Source organism: Anticarsia gemmatalis, chromosome 6 (assembly GCF_050436995.1).
Source record: "Anticarsia gemmatalis isolate Benzon Research Colony breed Stoneville strain chromosome 6, ilAntGemm2 primary, whole genome shotgun sequence".
NCBI classification, from domain to species: Eukaryota; Metazoa; Arthropoda; class Insecta; order Lepidoptera; family Erebidae; genus Anticarsia; species Anticarsia gemmatalis.
In genome coordinates, this window is record NC_134750.1 from 1764778 (window position 1) to 1783863 (window position 19086).

At 34.4% G+C, this 19086-nt stretch overlaps 1 protein-coding gene across 1 annotated transcript in view; it reads left to right on the top strand.

Moving 5' to 3' along the window:
* Positions 1-588: 588 nt before the first annotated feature.
* Positions 589-19086, top strand: part of CenG1A (Centaurin gamma 1A) — a 333064-nt gene continuing 314566 nt past the window's right edge. Inside the window, exon 1 of the mRNA XM_076115186.1 lies at positions 589-1049. Within this exon, the coding sequence (XP_075971301.1) occupies positions 854-1049 (196 nt within the window). The 5' untranslated portion in view covers positions 589-853. The remainder of the gene's footprint in view (positions 1050-19086) is intronic.

Consider the following 19086-nt stretch of genomic DNA (forward strand, 5'->3'; position numbering starts at 1 on the left):
GCAGTGAATGAAGCTATAAAATTAAATAATACGAAGCGGAACGAAACAATAGATCATTGAAATAAATAAAGTTTGTTTTGCAACATTTTAAGAATAATAAAAAGTATATTTCTGATTTTATGTACTTCTTTTAGTGCAAACTTTGTTTACTTCATTTGCCTCAAGTACAGTAACAAAAATATTGAAAAATACACGCGTGGTTCAGGTTTTAATTAGGAATTCATATTTTTTACATTGTTATAATGATGCGATTACGGTCAATTTTAACATTTTATGGCTATTGAAAAGACTACATAAAAAGTTTAGAACGTAATTAGCTAGTGGTTACGTAAAAGTAGCAGGAAAACCTACAATTTAATCGGTGCATTTATTATTTTTTACACGATTCAAGCATAAACAGAACAACGCCATCTGCTAGAGAGTAGCTAACTTTACAAACGCCATCTGTTGAGTCAAATCTGAACTATGTTTGTTATAACACAGTTGAGCTTTCAAAATTTGAACTCTAGATGGCGTTGTACTAAAGTTCTTCAATATTTTGACAAATCCCTTCGGCTACACGCGAAACGCTACAGTTCGGTAATGGCCGCCGCCGGGGTGGTTGACTCGCGCCCCTGTCATTGCGACACGCGTTGATTGGTTGTTTACTTTATTTACATCACAATCATAACCAATACAATCACAGTGGATAGTGTTTATTGTGTACTGTTGTTGTTTATTACACGTTTGTGAACGGTAAAGTGATATTTGATAAAGTTTTTGTAACGGCGCGATGAGCGACGGGTCGTTCACGTAGCGTTGGTAGAATGCATCGTCCAGTGTAGTGTTGTGATAATTGAGGTTTCCTGGCTAAATGCTGGGCTACAGAGGTACCATGTGCAGCAGGCAGCATTCGCAGGCGTGCCTGAACACGTCCCTGTCTATACGACAGGAGATACAGAGATTTGAGAGTGTGCATCCTTCAATTTACGCTTTATACGACCTTGTGGAGCTTGTGCCGGATCCCCTACTTGCACAGCAGATCAGAGATCACGTCGTGGCCATAGAAGGTTGGTACTAACTTCCTACCGGTTGATTGTTTACAAATTATTACGGTTTCTACGGGCGACTGGCGTTGTTTATACTTAGATAAATCACGCTGGATAACCTAATATTGCGCGGCTTGGGTACGATTGCCACAACACTGCGTGCCTGCCCGGTACTTCGTAGAAATAGGTTTCGATATATTGTGTAGACGTTACAGCCAAGTGTATAAACTTGGTCAATACCACAATTACCTTATTTGTGCCTTGCGTTGCGTATTATTCGCAGATTTAACGTTGCCTTTTCCTCTTTCAAAGAAACCTTGCATCGTGATAGTGACAATAAGTCACTTAACTTTTATATTACGTATCCTTATTAGACCGTCATAAAAAGTGTGAATTTCCGCCCGTAGGTCCTGGAACGGCCGCCAAAAAAACCCAAACAAAAAAAGTTGTTTTGTCAAATTCCATCGACAAATTTTGTTAAGGTGTTTTTATGTTATAACCGTAAGAATGTTATACTTTCTCTGCTTTTTAGTGTGCGCAAACCTGATTGGTGCGATCCTTTAGCCGGTACAAGTTTTTGCATGAAGAATTTTGTTGCCGATACGAAATTGCAACATAATGTTTATATGAAGTCAATGCCAAGGTTTCTTGGTCGTTTTATTAGTCATTGTCATTGTCAGCTGCAAGTATTTGTGTACGATAAGAACTAGATACCTACCTACCTATTAATAGAATAATTTATGTAAAGTAGGCGTAGGTGTATTATGTAGCACATGCTAAACAATTAGGTATGTACTTACGATGTTTATTTTGATTAGTCAATCAATTCATTCATTCTATCAGACCACCATTCACCTTACTGTAGTTTTATGTAGAGTCCGATATACGTATTCCTTGTAGCTTAGATTAAGTACATTTTTAGCACAGTACTCTCCCTATGTTAAATAGTTAAATCCCTATTAGATAGATTACTAGATCCATATACTTACACATACAATGTACCTAGTTAGATGGATACCTTAGCCAGACCAATTAATAATATACATTGGTACCTACTCACGATAAATAAGCATTTCACACTACTGAAGCAGATATTTCTAAAGTATAATATCGAGTCAATCGGAAACTTTATACCTACCTACCTCCTAATAATATGAAGAAGGAATATCTAACTCAATAGATGGATAGTATGACAGACAAATGTATGAAAACAAACGCTAAATTCCTCTTTAATACGCTAACCTACGCGTATCAGAAGGTTTTAATATCGACCCCAAAAATTATGTCACATTAATCAAAATAAATAAAGTTGATGGACTATCATCAGTCAAGTCAACGAACTGTGAACATTTTTCGCCGTTTACATACAAATTACCTACATAATTAATCACTTAATAATTGGCTATTATTTACTCAGTTGAATAATTAACATTTAATCACTAAATACGTATCTATTGCCAGAGTCATTTGATATTTAAACTTGCAAATGTCTTTATTTTCGTCCTCAAATCAGAGCAGGTAAAACTATATTTATATAACGTATCTTTGATGGACCGTCTGCCTACCAAAACCAATCTTGCCCTTAGTTTGGAGTCTACCGTCAGTCCCAACTTCGAAAATCTGGTATTAATTATTCTATCTCAGGAAATACAATAGTCTAACAATCGTTCTTCGAAACGAAATCATTGATTATTTTACTCTATTTTGTTTTCATCACATAGGTACATATTTGGGGCTTGGCGTATCAGATCAGCTAAACCTAAACTCGTAACTGTAACTCGAAATTTCCATCGAATATCCCCTTTCGTTGAATCAAAGTAGACCCCATGGTCCGATTTGAATATTTTGCTAATAGGAAGCAACACTATCCCCGAGCACTAAAAGGTAATTTTCATTCAGAATTTTAAGCAAGTTCACTCTCGCGGGTTAGCTATAGCTAAAACTCGAGAGATTTTGTTTGTTTTACACATAAAATCACGCCTTGTCCTCAAAAGAGTAAGCAGAGAATAAATAACGCCACTTGGTGCAATCCTTACTTTAATCCTTGTCTTGCAAGACCGCCGGTTTGTTTTCATTTTTGAAACAACTGATCAGATTTGTATAAAAAAATGTTTATAATATTTGTGTTAAGGCCACATTATGAAGGAGAATATCAACTATCTAACATCACGCTATGACCCACCAAAGCAGAGTAATCAGCATAAACACAAGAGAAACTGCAGTCTAGAGCTAGCGACAGATAAATCATGACTATTATTACCACGACTTTGTATGTGACCGCAAGACCTAACACCTAGATAACTGGACTGACTATTTTTAGGTTAACGACCGACACACTACCGTCCGATGTTCATTATGAATCAATAAAATGACAATTAGAAAGACATTTCCCCTGATTTATGTGTTTGTTATGAATGGTGATAGATAAATAACATGTTTGGTTATGTTTTAGTGTTGTTGTCCTTTTCTAGCTTGTTTTAAAGGTGATAAGAGGGAAAGAGGTGACATATTGATTGCAATATACATTAAAGAGTACAAATGTTACAAGCGGTATCATTTACTTTGATATTGAGGGCTATTAGTTATAATATTACATGCTAGCTTCTGTTACGCCTTCGTCCGCATGAAATGATATTCCGGGATAAAAACTATCCTATATGTTAATCCATATTATAAACTGTCCGTGTACTAAATTTAATCTAAATCCGTCCAGTATTTTTTCGTGAAAGAGTAACAATCATACATACATACATGCATGCATCCATCCTCGCAAACTTTCGCATTCATAATAAGTCGGATTAGTAGAATACGAGGAGTAGGTACTTAAAAAATTCTTTCATAATCATGAAAATGTATAAAATATTGACAGAAGATGATATTTGTAATATTTTTATGTAAATATCAGTTTTATAGCAATAGTAGGTATATAATTTTAGTACATCATCTGAATGCACACACTATTGATTAATTAAACAGGAACCAACATTTTCACATTATTTAACGTTAAACGTAGCATTTATAGACATTAATAAACCACACACAAAAGTGGACAATACTATTCACGTCCCATTTCCAAGAAAAATACACCCCAATTTATCATTTTCGATAATCATACAAAATAACGTGTAATTACACCACGTGTATAGATATAGTAAATGTTTGAGTGTTGACAGACGGACGGACAATGTTTTGAGGGGTTATTCACCCCATGGGTTGGACCCTCCGGGTTTTGAACCCTGTTTACGAAATGTATCAGCTGTTATGAGTCTGCGCCGTGTCATTTTGAATTCGCAGTTAAGATTTGGAATTGCAAAATTTTGAAAAATGTAAGAGTAGCGTGTGTTTGTTTAAAATAAACGTTTTTTGTAGTTATCTAGTTTGGTGAGAGCAAGTTACTGTCATTTAGTTCAAGAAAGATATAAGATTTAGTTAAAGTATGAAGAGGTTTTAAGCTTATGTGGACGTTCAGAAGTTTTTCATTAATGAATAATTCCTAAAATAATTTCCTCGCATGGACCTGAAATTCTCTTTTGTACCTAGAATATGGTAACAAAAATTCGTTGTCAGATTTTCAACTCCAGAATTAAACTCTCATCCTTTCGGCATTATATTTCTCCTATTATTAACAGTTACAAAACTAAACATTTCTACGTATATTTTACTACATTAAACTACAATTTCAGTCCATTTCGAAATACTATAACCCATTTACTACGATTCTAGAACAAATTAAGGTCAGAACGTTGTACTGCAAATGTAAGGAATCCGGTTATTATTTAGTATAATTTAATATTACGTAACAACGAGTTATGTGCAGTATTACTGGGATTCTAATGGAAAGGAGAATTATGAAAGACTAGCTGACCTGCGCAACTTCGCTTGCGTCACATAAGAGAGAATGAGTCAAAATTTTCCCCGCTTTTGTAACATTTCTTACTGGTACTCTGCTCCTATTGGTCGTAGCGTGATGATATATAGCCTATAGCCTTCCTCGATAAATGGACTATCTAACCCTGAAAGATTTTTTCAAATCGGACCATTAGTTCCTGAGATTAGCGCGTTCAAACAAACAAACAAACAATCAAACAAACCAACCCTTCAGCTTTATAATATTAGTATAGATAATTTAATATTACGTAACTACGAGTTATGTGCAGTATTACTGGAATTCTAATGGAAAGGAGAATTATGAGGGATATATGAAGCTTTTCCCTGGTATAAGTTATGGTAATTTGACACGAGTTTAAAGAGACTCTTGTATGTAGTGGATAGTTAGGTAGCGGTTTCTGTGTCAACTAGATGGACCACTTAGTAGCTACTAGCTAGCCGTTGTGTTGGCATTCTTATATTTTGGGATTCATAATTAGCTCAAAATTAAACTATATGACATAATTTTACTATGGATGCCTATACATTTAAAGCAATTCGAGTATTAGGTATAGGTTTCGCCGCAAATTTGTAAATTCAAGATAACTAAAAGATCACACAAATCTTGTTTGATAAATCTCTGGCTTTGCCTACCCGTATGGAAAGGAAGCGTGATTTTATGTATACCAAAAGCGCAGACTATTCTTCTGATTAAGGAATATTTCTAGAAGACTATTGAAATTGACAAAATTTACATAACATTACATATTAAAAACACTTTATTCCCAAATCACGCGCCTAACAAAACTCTTAAACAAAAACTTCTTCGTAAAACACTTTCAAAGTGCTTTCCTTAGACGACAAATCAACCTGTCACTTTTTACTTCGTATAAAAACTAACAATTTATCTTGATACGTATCTGTATCTAGACTAGACTTATTAATCATTTTGCCCCTATTATTCTTCAGTACGACGCGACCCGTATTATCTTGGAGCTTAAACAATGGCAAATAGGTTAGCACTTATTCTCTTTCAAAAGAATCAAAATAAAATTCAGCTTTGAATTCCGTTGAGAGAAGTTCGTTAGTAGAGTATTGTTCTAATTAATAGATCAACCAATGTTTGTATAATATGCCAGAAAATTTGAAGCAGTTCTTTCGGTAGACTTTATGACTGCTGCTCAAACAATAGTATCAAATGCTGGTTTCCCATTTTGCGGTTTTTAAAACTAGGTTAATCCCAAGTGATTCTCGCCTGCGTGACAAAATCTAAAAGTTTCTGCATCCGATTACTATTCATGCATACAAAAAATAACATTTAATACTTACTAAAAAATGAACGTTTCCCTTGGTCTGTAAAAAGATCTTAGTAACCCCATGAGAATTTAAAGGAATCTATCGACAATTGTCAATAGTTAAAGCTTCCTCGAATATCTTTTTTAACGGCAATTACCAATTTAATCCACAATATCTGCATTGCTGCATTCCCTTTCTATTTTATTACATGTACGAAATAAAATACAGTACAATTCTGGCCAGTAAAAATGAAAGAGCCTTGCAAATAATGTTATGGCGCACGAACTTGACATTTAACTTGGCAAGTGCGTTTGAAGCGGTAGTGATGATTGTAGACTGACGACTTTTTGTTGCTAAAGATTTCTTGAAGCAACTGTTTAAATATTTATCTTGATTAGTTTTAAGTATCCTATAAACATCCGGTTTCTGACGTACGTCTAGTGGTAGTTTATCTATTCAATAGTTTAAAGTCATAAAAAAATTAAAAAAGCTATTGAATCGATTAACTCCCGCTAATTGTACTCAGAAAACTTGCTAATCTACCACCCTAGAAACGTGTATTACAACCCACATTTGAAAGTATACCATTTCCATAACATTTGCGCATAGTCTCGTTTCATAAAACAGAATATATTATTCTGAAGAAGACCGAAGGCTAAATTAAGAAGGCTTAGCAAAAAGAACACGGGTTTCTGCAAGCAAGAAAGTGACAAAAAAATCGATACAGCGACTAAAAGTTGCCAGCATACTTGGCTCCAAAGTAGGTATTGTCTACAAAGTGCGCTCGACGCACCCTTGAAAAATTTGAATAATGCACTCAACATGATGACACTCTCATTATGCTTAGTTATCGTAAGGGCCGTTTACTAGCAGATGATATTGCACCCTAATTAAATGCTCAAAAGGTTTGTTTTAGATTGCTGTTGGAGAATATTGTTATCTGCAAATCCACCTACTTTAGTTCAAGTAGGATTACTTTACCATTTATTTTCCATATTGGAGCACTTTTGCGATGGGCTTATTAATTATAATAAAAATATGTTTTACCCCTTCTTTATTGTGGTTTTGTTTTGCTAATTATTCAAATGATGTTGATATTTATACGATGTTTACAGTCGGCATTGCAAACGGTGAGATTTCGATTCTTATGCGCAATTTTGCATAAACCATAGTATAGTAGATAGATAGGTACTTACCGGAATGAATTAGCTGCGGATAGCGAGAGTAAATTTTAGCGACAAGATGAGAGCTAGATAGATATGATGAAGATTATAAATTAACCTGACAATACATTTAAGTATGTTTATACTTTCAATCCACTGCTGGGCAAAAGTAAAACCTTCTACAATCCACCATATTTCTGATTTCCGAGTCCAATTAAATAAATATAAATATAAATATTGTTGGACAACTCACACACGGTCATTTGATTCCAAACTAAGCAGAGCTTGTACTATGGTAACCAAATAACTGATAAACATACTTATATACTTCTAAATACATACTTATATAGATAAATTGACAACCAGGCTCAGAACAAATACTCATGCTCATCACACAAAGATTTGTCCCGGGTAGGATTCGAACCCACCACACGCGGCGCTACGGTTGTTGCGGCGAGGTGACCGCTTAAACCACTGCGCCAAACGTGCAGTTAAATTTCCAATTTGTACCTCAAAAGTTCAAAGCAAATAAATTACAGCAAAATAAATAGCACTTGCGTTTACTTAATAGCGCTGCTATTTTTAGCACGGGCAGCTGTTGCTACCTGCTATTAATCGCGACAATTACACCCTTGATAAATGAGTTATTAGAACCTTGTCGAGCTGCCAGCTTTAATCACCAGTTATTTGTAGATTAATTGACCCATATGAAGTTAAACAGAATATGAATTAGTAAGAGCTGATATTATCGCTTGCCGTTCTACTGGGCTAGTGGGATACTGTACCTGAGTGTACCTGTGTGTTGCTTTTATACTTTGAGAATTGATTCCCGCACATTTGACTGAATATCGGTGAAAAGGTCAACATTTTAGTTGGTTCTTTAAGTTTTTGGTTACTGGTATTTTTATACTATCTCTTTTTAAGAAAACATGGTTTACTGAACTCTTGTAGCGGCTTCGTCTGAAATCCCTGAGAGAATAAATACCCGTAAAAAGAATCATAGCTTTCTATTTTATCATTATACTTACCCAATTCTACCCATTGCTGAGTATAAATTTCTCTTCGTCTGCGTTCAAACGTACTTATAGGTAAAGTAAGTAAGTTTAAGAGACTTAGGTACTTAACATTACTGTCACTAACTATCAGTTTTATAAACATCGTGCTATATCATCAACTTCTACCGAACAATGTTGTAAAAGTGTGAGAGCTAACTGCATTAGAATAACGGCTACCAGCAGCTTGGCAGATTTTACACACCATTACCGTAGTGAATTTAACAGGTTACTGACCGTCTCCAGTTACTAAATTGAAACACAATATGCGTAGCGACTCTAATTTCAGGTTATAATGTTATACCCTAATTTTATTTCTAAAGTCTGTGGTTTTAATTCGTGTTCCTGGAGAGCTGATGTGGATATATACTTTGGTACTTGACATGATGAGTACCTATCTGGTAAGTATATGGTAATAAACGGGAAATTAGTTCCGAGCTCAGTAGCAAACGGGCTTTCCTTACAATTAGGTAATTACCTATATCTAAAATGTCGGTTTTCTAAGTTTTTCAATTATTACCGATATGTGATAATATGAGAACCGCCTTGCCAACTCTTCTCATTAGGTCTGTCTTCCGAAAGTGTCAAGGAATAAAATCTATGATTTGGTATTTGTGATTAGCGATTTAAATAACATATTACTCATCTTATTTTAGTCTTAATTCTTTTATGTTTTTAACTTCTTTATACAGTGGGTACTTATTCTGAGTTCACGACTTTGACATTAAACTTACGAATGCAGTGAGAGTAAGTAGAGCAGAACGCATTAGTTGCAGCATTTAACACGTAATTACTGTGTATAGGAGTATACCAGTTACTTGTTAATGCGCTTTGTGTGAGAAATGGACTTCCTGGTTTTAGTTTTTTGAGAGAAAAGCTTCCAGAGAAAGAAACCTTTGTTGCTTTTTTATGTAGTGAATCAAGTATTTCTGACTACCATGTATGGACAAGAAATGCTTTAATAAGGTACAGAAAATACTACCTGGAGTTCTGGACAGGTACTTTTTACATAAAAATAAAAGTTGGTTATAGCTATGCAGATATTCTAAATATCGTAACCAAAGTTAATGTAGTAAACTTGCCTTACGATGGAATCCCAAGTCCAAGAAATGAGTCTCAAGACTAAATAAAACTTGGACAATTGATGCTCATTATTGAAACATGCTGTGAACAAGTCTGTTTCAAAATAATCAAGTTACAGTACGTATAATCAATGCTGTGTTTTGGAGTTGTAGAATAAATAAAAACGGCCTAAACGGCTAAATTAAATATCCATAAACTTCCTATAGTTAGTAGTAACTAGTACAAGACGTCGGGGCGTGACCACGACCTTGACATTTAACTGTGCCAGTGTGTCTTCCACCGCACTTAATAGAGCGGGGATAAACTGGTCTACCGCTTAGTACTTAGTACGAAACTAGACTAGATAGAGTTTGGTCACACTTTTTTTAGCTTGTGAATGATAAACGGGACAAAAATTCCTCAATGATCAAATGGTTGTGTTTAGAATAGTGTGAACTAATGAGTAGTCAAAAGGGTAGTCAAATTATTATTTGTAAGAAATTGAAACTTCATAAAATACAACTTTATGCTGAGTTCTGTGTTTTGGTTGTAGTCTACAAGGTGTGATATGAGAGTTCATATCAGACCAAAACACCTTGTAGACTACAACAAAACAATAGAACACACTCGTGTTCTATTGTTTTTCAAAAAAAAATTGACACTAACTTGACTTTTGTTTTATTGCATCTACTGGTAGTGGCAATATCCGAGCCGACTGTTTTTATTTGATTCTTGATTGTTTAGTCAGCACGGGTTTTTTTTTATTTTGGCATCATAACAATCAAAACAAAATATAATTTAATGTTATTATAATGTAACAGGTACCGATATTAAAATTCAATTAGCGACATAATCACGCGTGAAATTACCATTCGTCATCGAGCCAATAAACCGAAAGAGTATTTTTATATTAAAATAGTTACAATTTTACATATGAATCAGCATTTTTAATTAAATAAACGCTTGGCAAAGAGCCAACTCGAGGGAATTCGCATTGAAAACTTGGTAACAAGAAGTAGGCCATGTTAGGGACGGTATTTTTGCGTAAAAATGCTGTAAAATTGTTAACTTGGCTTGGTTTTTCTAATAAGTTTTGCGTTCAGTTACAATTTGGTAACTATTTGTTTTGTAACTAACTAACTGGTCTGTATTTGTAATTTATTTTACGTAATTTCTGAACGCCCTCTGAAAGTAGGCGAGATACATCTAGATAGGTGTAGTTTGTTTTTATTGTTTAACAATACAAAGTAATATTTTAGCAGCTTACTGTAATTTCAATAGCATCAAATTTTATTTTGTGCTTTTTAACAATTTACTGTCCAATGACATTAGGTTTATTTTGTGCCGGTCCTACGAATTTTCATAGCATCAGTACACAGGTTTTGGTGCCAATCAATAAGTAAAATACAATCAACGAGATCATAAATAGGTTGGTTTATTTTAATCTATTTCAGTATTCTCAACCCATTATCAACTCTAACTTCTAATTAGACAACGTCTCCGTCACCACAATTACTTCTACCCTGTATCTTGCCGAACTTAATACATAAAATATTCAAGCAATTTACATTATTTCGATAGCTTACCCAATTCTATTATTAGAGATTTCCCCCCTATTTTGATTTAATATTGAACATTCCTTTACACCATTAATCTTCTGGGTGTATTTCACCCCCACCCCGTATTCACCCCCTACCTGTCGTGCGAATTACTAATTAATGTCAAATGTCACGGATACAATAAAGGATGTGTGAATGTATGAGCGTATGAGATGCATGTAATTTGTTGTGTGGAAAATTAGTTGAATGAGTTTTGTTGAGGTACTGGGGAAGTATTAAAGAAGTTGAGTTGTTGGTTTCTTATTTAGACAGCTGTCTCCGTATATGTTTTGATGTGGTTGATATTAACTGTGTAAATATGGTGTACTTTTTGAGTATTTTATATTTCAGCTAGCGACTAGGAATTGTGAAGTTTTGAGTTGGCGCTCGTTAGTGTGTTTGTAATCGTTTTCTACTTGGAGTTTTCGAGGGGAGGGTAGACCTTGAAAAGTCAAGAAATTTTCATATGTGCACTTACCTCAAACATATATGCACAATTACATGTTGAAATGGATGTTTTTTTAAGCTCAATTGACTCTTCAAGAGCTTAAAGCATTTTACCAGAAATCTAAGTAAACAAATAACCGATGTATGCAACATCTAATCTAGAAACAATTACAAGATGAACTGCTTCCATCAGGCCGCAATAAATCGCCTCAAATTGCGTCAAACGAGATGAGAATGAAGCTAAAGAAGAAATTAATTCTCCCAGATTACACCCAACTTCTTCAAGGTGCTTCTCAACTTCCAGATTCTTGTTTGACGTTTTGACGCAACTTAAAGTTGTTTCATCTGAAACGAATGCGAAGCCAGCCCAATTAAACTTTCAATTCAATTTTGATTTTCTAAAGGATTCTCCCGTTAATTTTTGATATTATTGTTGTTATTTAATTTTGGGGTTTAAAAGGGTTGGAAATTGAAATAGGGGTTACTGGATTTTTGGTTTTGGGGTTTTTAATTTGTTTCGTAAAGTTTTACGTGAAAGATTAGCTACTAGATTGCTTTAAGAACAATTAAATAAATGTGCTTAGGTTTTAAATAAATCTGACTAAGCGTTAGGGTTGTTTGTGTAGCAAAAACTTTGAAAATTCACCTATAGTCTCGTATTAACCATCATTCACTGTTCCCAGAACTATTAATATCAAACGTTATTGCAACGTCAATATCCTTTGAGCTTCAGTTTTCATTGGAATGCTCGGACATGCATCGTGAAATACGTTCCTTACCATTATGTGATTGGTCAGATACCATACTGCTATAGAGACTAAATTCTATGGTTGTTTGATTATAATACGACACTTCATGGGAGGGTGGGCAAAGACCTTTTGTGTCTCATATTTAGAAGAGGTCAACCAAATGTTCATGCACTACTATGAGCAGAGAATAATAGACGTTCGAACACGATATATCAAACACACTTTTTCTGTTCTTTATACTTGAATATATAAATAAATAATACATTTAATTTCCAAGAAAATCAAAGAAAGGAAGTCCTCATTACTGACTTCAACAAGCCCAACTTCCTCCAAGAATATCGATACCGTGGGTTTTACTGATAAATTTTATAAATAACAGATCCGATGATATTTCGCCACTTGGGAGGAACGAGTGGATTGTATCAAAACTTCGTTGTATCAACGACAAGTTATGAGGATGTTATAAATAGAATTCTCTGTGGAAATTTTGAGATGTATGGGCAAGAATTTTCCAGGCTTAAGATGTCACAGACAATGTTTTGATAGTTGTATTAGTATGTGTAAGTTGAAGTTCAATGATTAATTAAATAGATTTTTAAAAACTTGAGTTCTAAAGAGATTGAATAAATTGGTTCCGTTACTTAATTATGATGTTTGTAGTACCTAGATGAATGTGTAATATTGCCTGCCTTTGTCTGACCTCCGATAGGTGACAAGTATAATGGCAAATAATGTGTTTTTAAAGCCTGCAGATTTTTTTTTTTAATTCATATCAATTAAATTTTTTTCTAATCAATTCGGCTTCATCATCGATATTCCATCGATGTGTCAATAAAATCGAAACCGAATTCTCAAAAGCGCAAACATTCATTCACTTTCAACAAGACAGCTACCAATTGAAACTCGAGCATATAGAATTACTGTTTAATTGGTGCTAATTATACAAACAGCCGGTGGCTAGAGGAACCGGTTGTAATGTAGTCCGACTTGAAGGTCATTATCAATAACTGTACTGTTGTTCCGTATTTTGTTCTGAGGTTGCTAAGCTTACTTTTTGGAAGGCATTCTGCTATCAGACAAATAAGTTCTTTTATGGAGGAAATTTGTCTGATCGTCACTTTAGAATGTCAACGTGTAAGGAATAAGAATGTTTTTAATGGGAAGGATTTTCTTGTTCCGTATTTTGTTCTACGATGATGGATTGGATTTTAGAAGGCATTCTTCTATCAGTGACATTAGTTCTGTTTTAGGAAATTCGACTGAACGTGTAAGGAATGGGAATGTTACAGATTTTCTTGTTCCGTATTTTGTTCTACGATAATGGATTGCCAAGCTTGGATTTTGAAAGGCATTCTGCTATCAGTGACATTCGTTTTTTTCTTTTGGAGGAAATTCGTCTGATCTTTGCTTAAGAATGTCAACGTGTGAGGAATGGGGATATAACGGGTTGGAAATGGTGGAGTAAATGATAATAAAAGTAAAAAAAATTAAACAAATACGGCACAAAACTTGCCTCCCTGGGAAGAGGACTTGAGATTTCATGTTTGTGAACGGGTAGAAAAAAGATGTTAGACCGTTGTCGTAGTCGATTTCCAAAATGAAATAAAGTTGGGCTCTTCTAGACTCTAGGAGAAATGATGACACTTAACAAGTTTCGGTACTCATAGGCCGCTATTGCCATTTGAGTAACTACCTTGTAAAATGTGCTGTTATACTCCAGAAAATTCAACATCATTCACATTGTTCAACATCGTCAAAAGGTTATAGGTTTCTAATTGTAAGGCCTATAGTTCGATAAAAAATACGTATTGCTTTTAGCATACTTAGATATTTATACTAAATCGTAATACTGCGAACAAACCAAGGTCACATACAATGGTTAACTGACCCATTGTTCGATACAAACTGGTAGCTCTGTTTACTTACGTGTTCGTCATTGATTTTTTATATTACTCTTTGTTGTATTGTAGTATTTTTAAAGTTATATTTAGTATATTTCTATGCTTAAAATAGTTCTAGATTTTGGCAAAAAATATCTATTTATGTATTTGATTTTAGCAAAAAACAGGTTTTGTCAAGCATCGATACCTACCTAGATTTGTCCACACTTATGAATAGAGGAAAAAATGATTGAATATCTGGATGACAGAAATGAGAAGAATCAAAAATTGAGTATCAATGTATAGGTAAAGTTAAATATAACATGTCCATTTAAGATTTTTCAGTCATGCTTTATGCGAAATAATATAAGATGGTTGGCCAAATATCCTACAATAACAAAAGCTTTTAAACGATTCTAGCACAATACATTAGTATCTAGAGATACTAATGTATTGGAAGCATGTTCTGCAGTTTAGAATGGATAAATCATGATAATCAATCATACAAACGCATACGGTATTCGCATTGTAACAGTAATCATTCATTTTTCATACCCTGATGAGTTGAATAATTAACATGATAGTAGATGTTACTTGTCCGATAGCTAGTTGCACTCACCAGTCGGCAAACGATCTGCGGGTTAAGCAACCTTTGGCGCGGTCATTCCATAGATGGGTGACCGCTTAGTGGTATTTGAACTCCGTGCTTCGGAGGGCACGTAAAAAGTCGAACTCGGTGGTTGTCTACTTAGATAACAGCCGTCAAGCCATGTCAAAGGCCTTTCGGCGTATTGAACAACTTTGACACTAGGTTGACCACAACTATACGACAACAAAACAAAAATCTTGTTAGATGCAACTCTGTGAAGTTTCGGGGCTTACAGATAGTGTTAACTTATAGATAATGTGATGTATAATGTACTGTATGAAAAAAGATTTAACAAAAAACCTTCTCTTTGTAATATCTGTTTTTTGGCAAATTTACGGATGCATCGAAAACAGCAAGTGATTCTCACACATGAACCATGAAACCAATATTTGATTCATTCAGGTTCAAATAAACCTGCACGGTAACTTTTACATCAAATAGGTAGATGGGTCGACTACAAATAGAAAAACGCCAACTGCATCAAAATAAACCCTTTCAGCATCAACAAACTGGAAAAGCACACTCAAACATCCGAAGCGAAATAAAAAGCGAAAAAGGGGGAGTTGACACAAACATGAATTTTATAGGCGCGAAAGAGCATTTTTCATCGTATGACTGATTAAAAAGTGCCCGTTTCAACGGTTCATATCGGAATCAATAATGGACAATATATTTGCGCAGTTGTGTAAGCTATCGTGTTAAACGTACGTAGTTGGCTGGTTTGATAGTGTAATGGGGATTTTATGCAGTAAATGACTGATGGATTTTCTTTTTGGAGTAATATTGGTGGTCAAGTTGATGTCTAAATTTTAAACTTTTACTTTGGTTCACGGTTATTGCTATTTTAGTTGGCAATTAGCAGGGCTGGATTCTTACGTTTTAGTAGTACTAACAAGATGTTACTATTCGAGTTATACTAAAAACCAACTTATTTATTTATGAGCTTTTTAAATAAAAGTTAAAATGTCCCGGTAAACGGTAGTCAAAATGTCGTGTTTTACACTGGAATCACTCTAATGTTATTTTACGAACGCTCATCTTTTCATCAAATACTTAACCTACAAGCTATTCTTTGTAAACGTCTGAAACAGTGTTATATGTTGAGTAGGTATGTATTAAAAAAATCATGCTAATTTGCATCTTAATCAATTCGAGCGATCACGACACTTAAGTAATCAGTATGTAGGTAATTAAGAAATGAGCAATCTGTACTAATTGTCAATCTTACGTTTTAATCAGCATCGCGTGAGTTGTTGAGTTATGAGTTGGTAAAATAGCATCTTTGTTAGAAAAGATACATCAAAATCTTATCGTTTATTAATTTAGGTCAAATGTTGACACATATGATAGTCCTTACAATTACTAATCTACCACTAGTTTGGAAAGGGGGTAGAGCCTTATGAGAAGAGCTAGCAAGTAACTCACTGCCACTCGCTAAGATCTGTTAAATACAAAGTAAATTTAAGTAAACCAAAAGTTCTTGGCTGACACAATAAATGGTCAGAAGGCATCACAGCGGTTCTGTAAAAGTCAAAAGTCAAATATTCTTTATTTCATAAACTTTAACAAGTATTTGAAATCGTCAAAATATTTTTTATCTACCACCGTTTCGGAAAAGCTGTTGCTCGTGAGAAGAAACGGCAAGAAACTCACGGCTTAAATTAGGTCTTTAGATTCTGTAAAGTAATAAATATTCGATTCGATTCTGTACAGTCGGTACTTTTGAGTATCGAGAGTTCGACATTTTAAAATTAAATGTTCTGCAATAATTGTTACTACGCCGACCGCTAGAGGCGCTGAACCGATTGTCATATAATTTTTTTTGACAGCTAACCGGTTGTCGATAATATAATATTCCAGAATTGCGGTTCTGCAGTATGTGATCAACAAACAGGTAGGTTTAGGCTAGCATTTTATATATTTGATAATTTAAATTCTGGTAAGATCGGGGTAGTGAGTCACGAAAGATACAATGTGTTCGGAACACAAGAATCAATCTTCAAAGCCATATGTGGATTGGACATCTCGGTTTTAAAAAGTTTATAAAAGAAAATCCAGTTGCATCACAACGGATTATACCACATCTCTAGTGTAACGAACTCTCAGCGATGCAATAACTAATTCATGTACTTTTTGTTCGTTGATTGACTGTTAAGCACACAAACGTTTTTTGTTAAGACGAACTAAATTACAGTTTACACGTTCACGCTCGATATACTCTTTAAATGATTGTTTTACTAGAAAACTTGATTCTTAGATGGAAGAATCTAATGACTTTGTATTCAGTTCGCCGTCAAAGGAATTTGGTCTCGATTTCTTGTGATTGCAGTTAATTTGATGATGGTAATCTTAAATTAGTATTGGTAATCGTTGACGGCGAATCTTATGAATTATAATTTTAATTTGTTGCAAGCACTTTTGCTTTGTGTTATGATCACATACAACCACTAAGTACATATTTGTGTCAAGGTGGTTCAAACTATGGATGTGTTCGAACCTTTTTTAGTAGGAATATGATAGAAAAAGATTAATTTATTATTTACTGGATTCATTATTTCCCTACGACTATGTACATACACGTTTATCAAATTAAAATAAGTGATTCTTTTTTTCGAATTCTTCTCAAAAGTGGCTCACAAAGTTGTGCAATCAAATAAAAATTAATGTCTCACTAGAAAACAGTGTCTATTTATTACAGCAGTAATTGAATAACTCGTTACAATCTAATTGATGATGAAGGAATTTTGTGTCAGATTTTTTTAGATTGATTTGTTGCTTGCTTTTATCTAGGTTAGAGAGCTAAACGATTTGTTCATGAGATTGTTTAAATACCTTAGTCTTGTAAAGGAATCTTTTAATTGTTGCCTGACACAATGTCTACGTTATATTTCTTCAGTATCGTCTTAAAATTTTTGAAGACCTCCTTAGCGCAGTGGTTAAAGTGGTTGCCACGCCACTACCTGTGCGTCGAGAGGTCGTGAGTTCGATTCCCACACGGAAAAAACATTTGTACGATCCACAAATAGTTGTTTGAGGTCTGGTTGTACTTTGTGTCCGTTGATCGTAAAGTTCCCGCGACGCAAGAGCTACCTTAGTGCGGGAGTTGTTAAAAAATAAAGACTTCAGCAAATTAATGCAATACTCAAGAACCCATATCTTTCTGGTAGAAATTCTCAAATGTGATGCCAATTATGGAAAGTCCTATGTAAGTAAATAGTTAGTAGTATAGTAAAGCAATTAATATGAAGCCAACGACATAACTAGCGCGGTCCTGACGAACGCAGTCGCTTATCAAAGGTAACATGTAATTAGGGTTTCACAGAATTCTCATTAGCCAGTTTCAGTGTTCAAAATTGGACCTAAATTGTGGCAAAACTTCGTATCGTACCATAAGGTATACTAAACTAATGAGTTCTTTTGCGATCAACAACTGTTAAAATGATATTTTTCTTCGATTTTAAAACTGTTACCCAGGAGTTTATCGGAATGTCTAAGACTTGCTACATACATTTTCGGTTTGGAATTAATCGGCCTAGCCGGGCGGCAAAACCGAATAAGTGTAGATCAACCCGATCGTAAGCCGAACAATTGAGTCGAGTCGGTTTTGTTGTTCGATGAATATTGTCGAACCAAATATGTGTGTAGCAAGCCACAGGAATAATGTACTTGAGAGCAAAGACACAAATTTTATTTAACTCCTAAATTCAGCATAATTTATTGAAATAACGAAATATTTTATTCGATAAATCAGATGAAATATGTCTTCAGAAAACTATAAAAATTTAATGACCCACTAACTTCAAAGCATCGAAACGGACTGACAAGGAAGCTGACGTCATAACGTTGAGGCAATTAAAAGCTGAACTGGGTTGATCAAAATGACTTTTGTATGTTAAAAGAAATTAAGCTTTATTTTCACTGATATTAGGTATGTTTTTGATTGGTGTGTTTTGCCGTTAGATGCTATCAGTCATCATAATTTGAGTATGGTTAATTATACAATCAATAGTTAAGAACTTTTGTTTCCTAGTACATTTTGGTGTAGATCTGTCAAATTTGATTGAACTCTAAGGTGCAATAGCAAAAAAATACGTACGTTAACGTATTTTGGACAACAAGAAACATTGTAAAGACATCCTGTCCGACTGTATTGCTAGTGTAAATAACCAAAGTTAAAAAATAACCTTGAATAAGAACATGAAGAAACCAACAAGAATTGAAAGAGACTTTGCAAATAAATATAAGAAAAAGATCTCCATTGAACAAACTGGTTCATGTACAAACTGGTGCTAGTG